At 37.8% G+C, this 12,760-nt stretch overlaps 1 protein-coding gene across 8 annotated transcripts in view; it reads left to right on the top strand.

The window, feature by feature from the left end:
* The window catches only part of LOC103708478 (isoamylase 3, chloroplastic), a 73,897-nt gene that overhangs the window by 19,933 nt on the left and 41,204 nt on the right, over nucleotides 1-12,760 (top strand). For all 8 annotated transcript variants that reach the window (XR_003385957.2, XR_003385959.2, XR_003385958.2 and 5 more), the window contains 5 exons: nucleotides 73-159; nucleotides 3,731-3,788; nucleotides 5,752-5,815; nucleotides 9,880-9,979; nucleotides 11,517-11,617. Coding sequence is in view for 4 of the 8 variants with exons in the window: in XM_026805180.2 (XP_026660981.2) it covers nucleotides 73-159; nucleotides 3,731-3,788; nucleotides 5,752-5,815; nucleotides 9,880-9,979; nucleotides 11,517-11,617 (410 nt within the window). In the remaining 4 variants the exon portion in view is untranslated. The remainder of the gene's footprint in view (nucleotides 1-72; nucleotides 160-3,730; nucleotides 3,789-5,751; nucleotides 5,816-9,879; nucleotides 9,980-11,516; nucleotides 11,618-12,760) is intronic.

Here is a 12,760-nt window from a genome sequence, read left to right on the forward strand (position 1 = left end):
ATTATCCATGATTGGTTTTTTCCTGTTTAATTTTGTTCGAAATTAAATTAAAAACCATTGCTGCAACTTCAGGTCATTCTTGATGTAGTTTACAACCACACTAATGAAGCTGATGATGATCATCCTTATACTACCTCTTTTCGTGGTATTGATAACAAGGTGATGGTTTCATATATTTATAGCATTTCAAAGGTCTTGTTCTCAATAACAATGGAAATTATTTACATGTAATCCACTCATCATTCCTTGTTCACTGAAAAAATCAGTGCACCATCCTAACTTTGTTCTCTCTTAATAGATTTTCAGATTTTCACTAAATTGATTTTCTTGCATATATTTATTTAGCATTATGTGAAAGCTAGTCCATGGGTTTTACAATTGCAGCAGAGGTTTCGATGAACATAAATATGGTCAGTTATAATTAGGTAGGAGGTTGGTGAAAATGATGAATTGTGAGTTGAGGAACTCTCACATGAACTACAATAAGACAGAATTACTAAAGTAAAGATTCCAAGTGCATCTAGATGCAGATAAAATTTTGAAAATGCTAAAGAAGATTCAAACACAAAACAAAGATCCCTGATGCACCTAGTATGTAAAAAAATCACGAAACTGTAGATATGTGAGTGAAGCAACAGTCCAACACTTGAAAAGGAAGATGTAATATTAAGTATTAATATATGTCATTATGTGTACATATTATGTATTAAGTGGCAAAAAAAAAAAAAACGTAGAGAAGACAAGGAGGAAAGAAGAGAGCAGAGATGTGAGAAGGCTTGGAATGAACCAAGGATTTCTGAATCGGTACTGGGTGCCGTACCGGTTGGTGCCCGGTCCGGTTCGGAACGGGTCGAAACCGGGCCCGTACCAAGACAACACCAGCCAGAGCCGGAGAAGACGAAGGGAAAGTGTCACGCCCCCGGTCCCAGATCGCGAGCCGGGGGTCTGTGCCAACCGCCGCACACCTGTAGGGAACTCTCCCCACGAGCATGCAAGGCATCTCATCACAATATCAAATCAGGTAGCGGAAATATTTTAACTATGCAAACTTTATTTCTGTAACTAACACAACTTACAATGTCTCACAAGCCTAGCAATAGTTTACGCAACGGAACAATAAACTACTAGCATGTAAAACTTGGTTCTTTAAATAACAAAACCTTACAATGTCTAACAATAGTCTAAGATAAAACATCAATTTAAATAAATTCTATTCTAAAATAACTTGTGCCTCAATTCTTCTAGTCATTCTCCCATTATGTAAAACCCAGATCGAGCTAATTCTTCGGATCTGTAAAAATAGTAAGAAATCGTATAATGAGCTAGGCATCCCAGTAAGTAATAATTACCTTAAATAGTCAATTCATATAATAATATAAAATATGAATACAAATTATGATGAATCAGCATAATGACATAATCAATTCTTTTTCAAACACAAATCCACTGAAATCAGTATCTTTCAAATATCCATATACATAATCATAAATCCGATTCGAAATAAATCACATTCAACTCAATAGCCTTTAACTACGACCACACTTATACCCTATGGCTAGGCCAGAAACGAAACCGTACTTATACCTCGTGGAGTGGGCCAGAATACCGCACTTATACCCTGTGGAGTAGGCCAGAATACTACACTTATACCCTGTGGTAGGGCCAGAATACCATACTTATACCCTGTGGTAGAGCCAGAATTGCCAATGCATAACCTCCAATTGGCAGGATCCAGAACATAGTCAGGCTAAGAGTTCCAAATCTGATGCACATCAAAATTCTTTTTATAACATAATAGATATATCATAGTACGATCTAAATATGCATATACGATGCAAGAACAGTAAATATAGCAATAGTCCAAAAAATATTATTTCAATTCAAATATCTATTTTTTCATTCAAATCATCATCTCGTAAAATTCATAAATCACATATAAATTCATTAACAATTTATTCGATGCAAAAATAATATTATATAAATGAAGAGTCTAGAAAAGGCAGTTCATTACTTACATTGATGCGATCCACAACAAATCCAATTAATCTCACAAATTTCTCGCAGAACCTAATATTCAAAAATCATATTTTTCTTTTAAAATTCATCATAATATATATATAAAACTTAAATCTTAACATCCTTCCAGGGCCGACCATACAGAAGTGTCTAGCACCCTGAGTTGGGGTTCCGATTCGGGTTCATACTTGTAAACCATCCTCCTCTCTTTATTTTATTATTATTATTATTATTTATTATTTCTTTCTTTCTTTATTTCTTTTTCTTTCTTTTCTTTTCTTTTCTTTTTCTTTTCTTTTCTTTTTCTTTTCTTTTTCTTCTCTTTTCTTTTCTTTCCTTTCCTTTTCTTTTTCTTTTCTTTTCTTCTCTTTTCTCCAGAACCTTCTCCTGACTTCTTTTCTTTCCCCCCTTTTCTTTCTTCTTCCTTCTCTTCTCCCGACTTCTTCTCCTCCCCCCCTCTTTCTTTCTTCTTCTTTCTTCTCCCACGAAGGGAGGTCGGCGAGCTCGGGAGAGGCCAAGTCGAGGCCGGCGGCACCCGCGGCGGCCGGCCGTCTCCTTCTTCCTGCGGAGGAGGCATGTGCACAGGAGAAGAAGAAGAGCCCGCGATGGTCGGCCTTCTCCTTCTTCCCTCTCTTCTTCTTTCTTTCTTTCTTTCTTTCTTTCTTTTTTTCAATTGGTATAACAAAGAGGTGAAGCTAGGAACCTTACCTTAGCCCCGGCGAAGATCCGGCGGCTTCTTTCCGGCGGCAAACGGAGGAGGAAAAGGGTCGTTCGTGCCGTGGCTTCTCAGCTCTCTCTCTCTCTCTCTCCCCCCCTCCCTCTCTCTCGGGCGGCAAAACGAGGAAGAAGAAGCTCCAAACTAGAGGGGATTCAGGGTTTGCGGCTCCTCGTCAAATGGCTTCAACGAGAGGAGGATGGAGCCCTAAAAACAGGGGAGCTGGCTTCTTCGGGATGGCTCCCCCCTCCTCATGCGCCCTCACGTGCGACGCACGTGAGGCCGAAATCTTTGGGGCTGGGCCGGTCAATGGACCGGGCCCAGTTTCAGGGTCTCACAGAAAGAGAGAGTGAGCGGGGGAGGGAGGGAGAAGGAGCATTGTGGGGAGCCGGCGGAGGCCGTAGGGGCGCGATGGAGGCCACGGAAAAAATTTGAAAATTTTTAAGTGAAGTCGGCAAATCATTTGTCGACTTCACTGAAAAATTTTCAATTTTTTTAATTTCAAAATTCTTAAGTGAAGTCAGCAAATGATTCGCCGACTCACTTAAAAATTTTCAAATTTTTTTCCGCAGCCTCCACCGCCTCCCTGCGGCGCTCCTTCCTCCCTCCCTCCCCCGCTCGCTCTCTCTTTCTCTGTCATCTCCGGCTCCGGTCCCGAACCGGTTTCAAAGCCCGAACCATACCGGTAGGCCACCGGTATGGTTCGGAACGGGTGGAACCGTCCCGAACCGGATGGTTGCGCATTCCTTGGGATGAACAGACTATATAACTGGCTGTGTTCTCCACTTTTCTTATTAAGTACCTCAATAGTAAACATGAACCATACACATAAATTTAGTAGGTTGGTACATACAATATGACTTTGAGGTGCATGTATAACATGTATGCAGGAACGCAAATGTTTGTGGAACATCTATATGCAATACATAAGTATATGCCAGTACATATGTTATCTATGTTATTTTGTTGAATTAGGTTTTCTTTTCTTTGTGCTTTTAGGTTTATTACATGATGGATCTCCAAAACAATGCTGAACTACTCAATTTCTCAGGCTGTGGTAAATTGTCCATCAGTTTTTAATTACTCTTTTTCCAAGAATACTTATTTCATTTTTTTAAGATATAACTTTTCCAGAATTACTTCAAAACCTGCTGTTTGTAATGTTATAAATGTATATAATTTTATTAGATGATATCAGCTTGCTCTCTGTATAGTCTAGCTAACAATGATAATAGTGATACGAAGAGAGGGGGAAATTTTTTTATTAAATAGCATAACAATCTTAAAATTTATGCTTGATATGGCTTCAAAGTGGAAAGACCCTTCTGGGCGAAGGCACACAACAGGCTTTTCCAGAATGTCTTATTACAACCCTTCTAGATTGCTCCGTAGACCATTCAAGCTTAATCCTTTTAAATCAAATATATCGATCATAGCTTTAACTAGTAGGCAAGATGTTTTGCCTCTTGTAGGAAAATTTAATTTTACATGCACATATGCTATATATCAACTGATTTGTCTGTGTATGTTTCACTTAATGGTATGATCTACTTGAAGTACTAGCTGGCAACATATGCATTCATTGACTGAAGGAAAAGTGTGATGGCTTTATTTGTAAGTACTTGGTTGCTGGAGGGATCATAATTCAGAAAAAATAACAGTTCCTTTTTCTAGATGAGCCGATTGTGTAGAAATGCTCAGCACATGGAATCACTTGCGTATGCTGCAGCACCATATCTGAAAGTGTGTTATAAGAGTGGAGGTATTAATGAAAAACACCTACAGCTGGATCATTGCTTTTATTTTAAAACACTTGATTCGCAAATTTCAGAATAGCAGTTGATTCTCAAATTTCATAATATGACAGTTGAAACTTGGTGATCGGGTTATCATCACCAATTTAATCCCAATCTTCCGTCCATAGTCTGCCATACCGGTCGGTACGGGTCGGTACCGGACCCTACCGGTACGGTACAACTACATATTTCGGTACCGAACCGTACCGATCGGCCCGTACCGAATCGAACCGACCAGTCCGTATCGGCTCTAAAATTTTTTTGGCTTTTAGCCCCATTGGTACAGTACCGGTTCGGTTCGGTTTGGTTCAGTACCGTACCGGTACCGATGCCCACTGGTACATCGGTACAGTCGGTACCGCGTACCTTGCTTCTGTCATTCACTCATCCATACCTATATAAATTTGCTATTTTCTAGTTTTCCATACATGTTTTCATCTAATATGCTCTTGTTGTTATTTTTCATATAATATACTCATTGTTATTAATAGTTTTGCACTCTAAAACTGATATACTATCTTAAAACTAATGACAATTATCTAAAGAGAATGAAAATGGCACTAGCAACTCATCTTTGTTACAGGGACTTAATTACTTCAAGCATGGCACCAATTTGACAAAAATACTGCTGGCTGGACAGACCATTAGAAGACCTTAAAATTCTACTTTGGCTCTTGCAATAGTATATATCTATGTTGTTATTTTGCATCATTTTCTCAGCTGAAATCACTGGATGGTGAAATTTAGACAGGTTTCTACTTTCTAGGTTAGGTCCCCTTGCATCCATTTTTGGACATTAATGCAATAGGACATGCTAACAATTCAGTTGATATAATTGTGTAGAAATAGAGTTAAAATGGCCATGATTGTGTGGAAATAACAAGCCCGGCCATCCACATAAGAGATTTTTCTTTTCTAGCTCTCAAGTTTCTTCACTTGAGTGATGATTAAATTTGCTGTAGTGCCACTTTACTATTTATTACTATGTTAAATAGTAAATTTGTTTTTCGTATATTGCTTTTATGAAACTGTATGAGGTAAATATGGTATGTGATGCTAGACTATCCTTGGTCTTTAATTTTCCATACATAAAATGAGTTCACAGCAAGCACTGTTGTATACTCTATTTTTGTATTGGGGATTCTCTGTAGTCTGTCCTGTATCGAACAACTTTTTGTTATTTGATAAGTTCATCATTGTGATTTTATATTTTGTGGTCTCCAGGAAACACATTTAACTGCAACCATCCTGTTGTCATGGAACTTATACTGGACAGTTTGAGACATTGGTACTGTCTAGTGTTTATTTAAATTGTGTTTTCACTTTTCATCTTTTCTGTATCAGCTGGAAACGCAATATGTTCATTTTGTTTGGTCAAAAGCATCTTCAGTCTCTATTTACCATTGAGTTAAATTGAGTGCACTGCAAACTGTTGATACTGGAACATTACCCGGTGGATCAAATTGTAAATCAAATTTCACACTCTTTCTTAATATTTATTTATTTGTATTTGCAAAATGAATTTTGTGCATATATTTTTCTTTTTGTTTTATCAAAGGACTGGCATTTGGTTTACAGAAATACTGTTAGCGGGTTTTTTTTTTTTTTGGTGATTAGTTAAGTTGTTTGTTAATTGTTTTGTTTTTCTGTTCAATTCAGTATAAGTTGCGCAAACCTTAGACATTTGAAGATGCTCTGTTTTGCTTCATTCTATCAATTACTCTCATTATTGTTCAGTTTTTGGTATGTAATATTAAAAAAAATTGTAATTCAGCTGTTCTATCTTGTTTTGCGCTTACATCGTCTCTACAACCTTTACTGATTTCAGTGGTGCAGTTTTCTTCTTTCAGTAATATTTGCCTGTTAGCTTTGCTTCAAATTGATTCTATGTTGTTAATGCTTAAATCTTGATGAAATTGTTTCAGCCATCCACTTGATCTAATGCCAATTATAGATCACCAAACTTTAGAATTTTAGCAATGGAGAATCTTAGTCTGTTGTTGAACTGAATATTTTGTCATCAAGATATTAGATTTGACCATAGTTGTCAGTTTTTTCTAGAACTCTAATTGAAAACAAAAGTTTCAGATTCAGCGTGCAATCTGATCGAGAATTTAGTGAATGCATGTTGTTTATTTTCATTTATGAGTTTCTTCATTCTTTAACAGTTGCTGAAGTTTGTGAAATTGTGAGTTTTAACACATTTGGAAGCACTGTGACATAAAACTTTGTTGAGATTCATAGGAAAAGTTATTTTTTCTGACAAAGATTTTGTTTTGCCTAAAGCTTAAATTTTATTTACATTTATAATATCATATTTTATATTGACGATAATATAGGTACATTTTGAGCATGACTTTTGGAATTCTCATGTTCAAACTTCAAAACATTATTTGTTCGATTGTTTAAATATGAAACTATTGGAACAATAAGTCTAAAGTCCTAAAAATATAGTATATGTCAAAATGATAACTAATTTGTAAAATTTGATTATTGTTATCCTTTTCATTATGATGATGAACAAAAGAAGTGTAGGCAAGATCCGCCGCACCGGTACCGATAGGCGTACCGGTGGCGGCCCGGACCAGTACGAATCAGTTCCATACCGGTACGAACCGGTCCCGTACTGGTCCGAACCGGTCCCGTACCGGTCACGTACCGGTCACGTACCGGTTCTCCAACAATAAACCACCGGTACCGGATTCCATGCTGATCCGGTACCGGTCCCAGGCCGGACCGGTACGTACGGGTCCGTACCGGCCGGTACGGACCGGTACGGCAGACCATGAGTGGTCATTTTTTTTGTATTTTCGGAACTTTTATGTTGGTAATTTTAGGATTTGTTTTAAAGTTCCATTTTAAGTAAGATTGGTATAAAAGAGTCTTATATTAGTTATATGTTGGTTGGACCAGTTATAAAATCATTAGGATTTGCTTTTTTGGTTGTTTTGGGCATCCTTCCATGTATGCTTATATGCTCTTCCGAATTTTCTTAGAAAATATTTTGGGGATTTGTTATTTGCCTATCAAGAATCCTAGTTTACTTGGAAAACTAGTCATGTAAATTCTACAAAAGGGTTTATTAAGGTTGAATGAAAAGGCGCTGTAGATGATTTGTTTGAATGAATGAATGGAATTCTTTAGACAGCTTCTGAATTTTGTTCTCACTTTTTATCATTGTACATTTGTACTGCTTGAAACCAGGCAATATAGGTTGGTATGGTATGGTATGCACCCCTATTTTGGTTGGTTTTAGATAGTACGAGGCAGTTTTGCTTTGTTTGGAGCTATTGGACTCATATACCGAACCAAACCTCAGGACGAAGGTTTGCCATACTGGTCGGTACCAGTGCGAACGGACTGTATCGATACATGGTATGGAGGGCGCACCGATACTTGGTATGCCGAACCGGATGTACCGACCCTATAACACGATGACACCGGTACGAGATTCGGTATTGAGATGGCAAACCTTGCTCGGTACCATATTGGCACCTTATCAATATGGTATAGTACAGTTGGTATTGGTCAGTATGGTTCAGCACAACTGACCTTGCTTTTAAAACATACATATATAGTTGAAGAAAGATGCTTCAAGGTGCTTTGAACTAAGGGATTGTAGTTGTGTTATCAAGTTTTGGCTGAAAACATTGAAAAATGGACTAGCATGAGTTAGTGAAGCACAGTTAGTCTCAGGCCTGTAAGTTAAAAAAGGCCATTTAGGTACAAATATTTAAATCCTATCCGTAACCTCATTCTTTGGAAATAAAACTATGCATTAATTTATTTAGTGTATTCATTAAATTAAGGATTCTTTTTTAACTCGGATTTCTGCATCCTAAATTTCTCATGAGCTCTTGATCGTTGCTCCTGCACTTGAATGTGCTTTCCACACATGCTTCAATTACGTGCCACTTAGCTTTATGGAAGTAGTTGATCTTATATTTTATTATGATAAAATTCAAAAAATCATCACTCCATGTACTTGGCATTCTTGCCAATTTAAATCTACCAAAAAATGTGGAAGCAAAGCATATACAAAACATAGGCCCTAGTTGGACTAATCTAAGGATTTGACAGATTTTGTCAGATACCACTATTTGATACTAGTGCATATGATAAAGTCTTTCCTGAGTGCCCAGTATACTGTTTCTTCTTCCTTTTTGTAGCATTAACGATGCTAGAAATTCACTTCATTTTTGTGCGTGTAAAGTTAGTTATGGTATACAAGGAGAAAAAAAAAAAAAGATCGGGGATAATGCTTTCATCTTGCTCCCAGCTCTCCATGATCCCAATTTCTTAAGAATTGTAAAATGTTATGTGAGTACCTGACCTTCATTCTTAGTAATTGTATTACAAGGTATAAAGTATAAACCAAGGAATGCCGTACCGGCCCGTACACATACCGGTCCGGTCCCTGACCGGTACCGGACACAGATGAAAACCGGTATTTCCGGTTTTCTTCTGTGAACCGGCCGGTACCGCTTGGTACCGGCCTCGTACCGGTGCGAACCGGCCGGTTCGCACCGGTACGGTGTTTTTTTTTTTGGGGGGGGGGGGAACCACAGCGCCTCGCTGTGGTTTCTTTTTTTTTTTTGATGGGAAAGAAAGTGGTCCGGACCGGTACGGTACCGGTCCGGACCGGCACCGTACCGGTCCGGACCGGCACCGTACCGGTCCGGACCGGCACCGTACCGGTCCGGCCGGCCACCGGGACGCCGCAGCCAGTACATACCATAGCTGCCATGAGACAATGGTAGGGGGCTAGGGGCTGCTATGCTATGCACTAGTGTTGGCTGAACCTGGCCTATATCACATTGTATCATGTGCATTCAGGCATATTGACCTTGTAATGACCCCATATCGCTGGGTAATTTTTTTCTTGATTGTTTAAGCTCTACCGAGTTGTGTCAATGTGTACTGCCCCTTTGTTGAGGATCATACCATACCAGCTGCCTGCTGATACATTACCACTCCTCAAGATTTATTTCCTTGCTTCAAATATGTCTTTTCAAAACTTTGCCCTTTGCTCATATGGCATATTTGTCAGCTGGTGTGGCTGTATGAGAGCATATATATTTACTTATTGAGGCGAAGCGCTAGCGGAAAAATCAGGCTGTTATGAATGTTTGATTTACTTGTGCATCCGAACTCTGAACCAAATATTCTGGAACTCCCAAATATCACCATGCTTTACAGTATTATGCTTGCTGCTGTTAATTAGAAGTCAGTCAAAAACTATATTTCTGCAGTCATATTTTCATAATGAACTGTACGATGAAGTATATACTAAATGCATTTTTTTTTCTTTTTATCTATATTGATTGTGTCTATATCTTGTGCCATGCTAAGGGTTAAAGAATACCATGTGGATGGATTCCGCTTTGACCTTGCAAGTGTTCTTTGCCGAGGAACTGATGGGACTCCTCTAAATGCACCTCCACTTGTTAAGGTAACTTTTTGTTGTTTCTGATTTCTCCTTAGTGCTGTGTTTTGATGGTTCTACAAGACAGATGTTACTCTTCTTCTGGAAGAGAGAATCTTCTTTATTCTTATTCACTAGGTTGCTCCCATATTTATTAATTATCTTCATTGTAACTTTGCAAGGATATTGACAAATGACTTTCTAAAATTGATGACTGGTTATTATAATTTCTCCCTGTTCTAGCATCCCATTTGATTAAAAGTACATTAATTCTATTACTTTATTAGTAGACTATGAAAATTATGAACATTATGGTGTGTTTTAACATCTCTGTGCCTGCACTTATATGTTTTCCTGTCTTTTCTAGTCATTCTTCCCCATATGTTGTATCCAAGGCCTCATTGTCAACCATAATTAACATCTATAAATTCTCTCTTAGCTCTCTTAATATATGATTAAGGACCATGGTTTGTGGTCCACCTCCAAGTCTACATACACACATACATACACATGCATGTATATATGTGTATGAATATGTATGTATATCTCTATGTACATGTGTCTGTATGTGACATGTTCCTAAATAGATCCTTCCAGAAGTGGAGATGTTGCATGAGTGTGAATGTGAAAAGGAAAGCTCATAGTGTAAAAAGAATGGCTGTATGTACTGGTCTATTGGATGCTTGTAGAAGTGTCACTATCCTAAGTAATTGGCATTTATAATCTTAGAGGAAAGGATGTTAGAAATCATACATGAAGAAAAATAAAGAAAACTAAGGGAAAGAAACAACAACTAGCTAAATTTAACTTGCTTTAAAAGATCAAAAGATTAAAGTTATATGGTAAAACATGTATATGTTAGTAATTTTTAAATTCCTACTCCTCCGGTTGTTATGGTATACAGGTATACAGGGACTTGAGAAAGGTAGTATATAGTTGATGATACAATTTTGACAAAACTATTTCATGAGTATAAAGAGGCAGTATAAACTATGGAAATATGATGGTTATGAGGGGAGCGAAATTATTATGAAGCCATATTGAAAGCAGCCTGGACCTGGAGATTCTTTAGTGGGATTGCCTGCCATATCCTACTAATTTTGAGCATTGGACAGAAATAATTCTTTATCAGGTGCGGGAAATGGCGTGCGTGCTGATGTTTTGTGCTTTTCCTGGATGTTTGATTTAAATATTATAATCTAACTTAAATTCTAAAAGTTCATTTCTTATTTTGCTTATAATCAATAAATTAGCAATTGTTTCTATGGTTCACCGTACCGGCCCAAACCGGATAGTACAGAGTGTACCATACCATACTTGTTCAGTACCGGTATCCGGTATGGGTAGGATACTGAGTGAAAAGATCCCATACCATACTGTATCGACATAGTGCTAGTATAGCACCGGTACGGGGTCCGATACCGAGACTACGAATCTTGGTTGTTTCCGCTTCTTTAAATTTAGGGTCTTGAATAAATCAATTGTGCAATTTCTCATAGCTTGCTAGCTGATAAGAAACAGTAGTGGAAACCCTTTTATCTGATTTATGTGACTTGACTGACAGGCAATTGCCAAGGATGCTGTATTATCAAGATGTAAAATAATTGCAGAACCTTGGGATTGTGCAGGACTTTATCTAGTAGGAAGATTCCCAAATTGGGATAGGTAATTTCTGCATAGGTCATTTGGCACGAGTACTTTTAGTTATGTCAGTTTATTTTTTATTTCTTTCGCACTATTGACTGCTAAGCTTTATGTTTTTGCCTTTTGTCATTAGAGCATGTAAGTAATTCATAGAACCGTGACTTCTGCGCTGCTACTAGTAGATGTTCATTTCCATTCTTCCATTTTGCCTCTTTCATATGAATTATTAGCTTCATCACTTGTTGCTCTTTCCTACCTTTCTGCTATTTGTTTTATGTAGAATGCATATTATTATGGCTATTATTCTGTTAAAAATACAGTCATGTAAATAACATTTGAGAGGCAAGCTCAAATCTCCTTCTCTTCAATAATGTCTGACCTTGAAATCAGCAAAGGAGGTAGAGGTACTTTGGATCTATGAAGGAACAGATCTGGCATCATAACAAGGCCTCATTTCTAAAAGTTGTCTTGCATAATCTATAGAGCTCATATCAGTACATAACTCCCAAAGTTTGTTAAGTGTTTTCAATCTCCATTAATGCTCCCAAAGTTCCACCATGTTGATTCCTTCTTATAGAAATCAGGATGAATTAGCATGGTAAAAACCAAACTGAACCTTCAAAGAGGAGTAAATAAATACCATTCCTGTTTCTTTGCCTATGTCTCCTAGAAATAGCACATCAACACAACAAGGCCCTTCTCACCATAAGACTTGTCAGCCTTTCTATCCAAAAATAATCTGTGAGAAAATGTATTCCTTGCCAAATTCCATGGTGAACATCAAAACCAGGGAATCCTGAAATTTTAGCACTGTTGTTGCTAAGAGGAGAGGTAAAATGTATGTACTTCCTATCCAATTCTAACTACGTTTCTTATATGATTACAGTAGAAAAGGTCATCAATTTTTACAGTCATCACCTCATAAGTATCAACTTACAAGCCTCTCTTTGAAGCATATTCTTAATTCTGCTGGAAAGTAGTGCAAGAAGAAAGTAATGCTTGCTTGTGAACCATACTTTTATAGTAAGGTCTGTTGTACCACCCCATACCGCCCGACATGGAGTATACCGTGCGGTGCATACCGTACCATACCGGAAGAAAATCGATACGAAACTCCATTTTGAATCTGTACAAGCTCCGTACCATCGTATACCGCCCCATACC

The sequence above is a fragment of the Phoenix dactylifera genome, unplaced genomic scaffold (genome assembly GCF_009389715.1).
Source record: "Phoenix dactylifera cultivar Barhee BC4 unplaced genomic scaffold, palm_55x_up_171113_PBpolish2nd_filt_p 000153F, whole genome shotgun sequence".
NCBI lineage: Eukaryota > Viridiplantae > Streptophyta > Magnoliopsida > Arecales > Arecaceae > Phoenix > Phoenix dactylifera.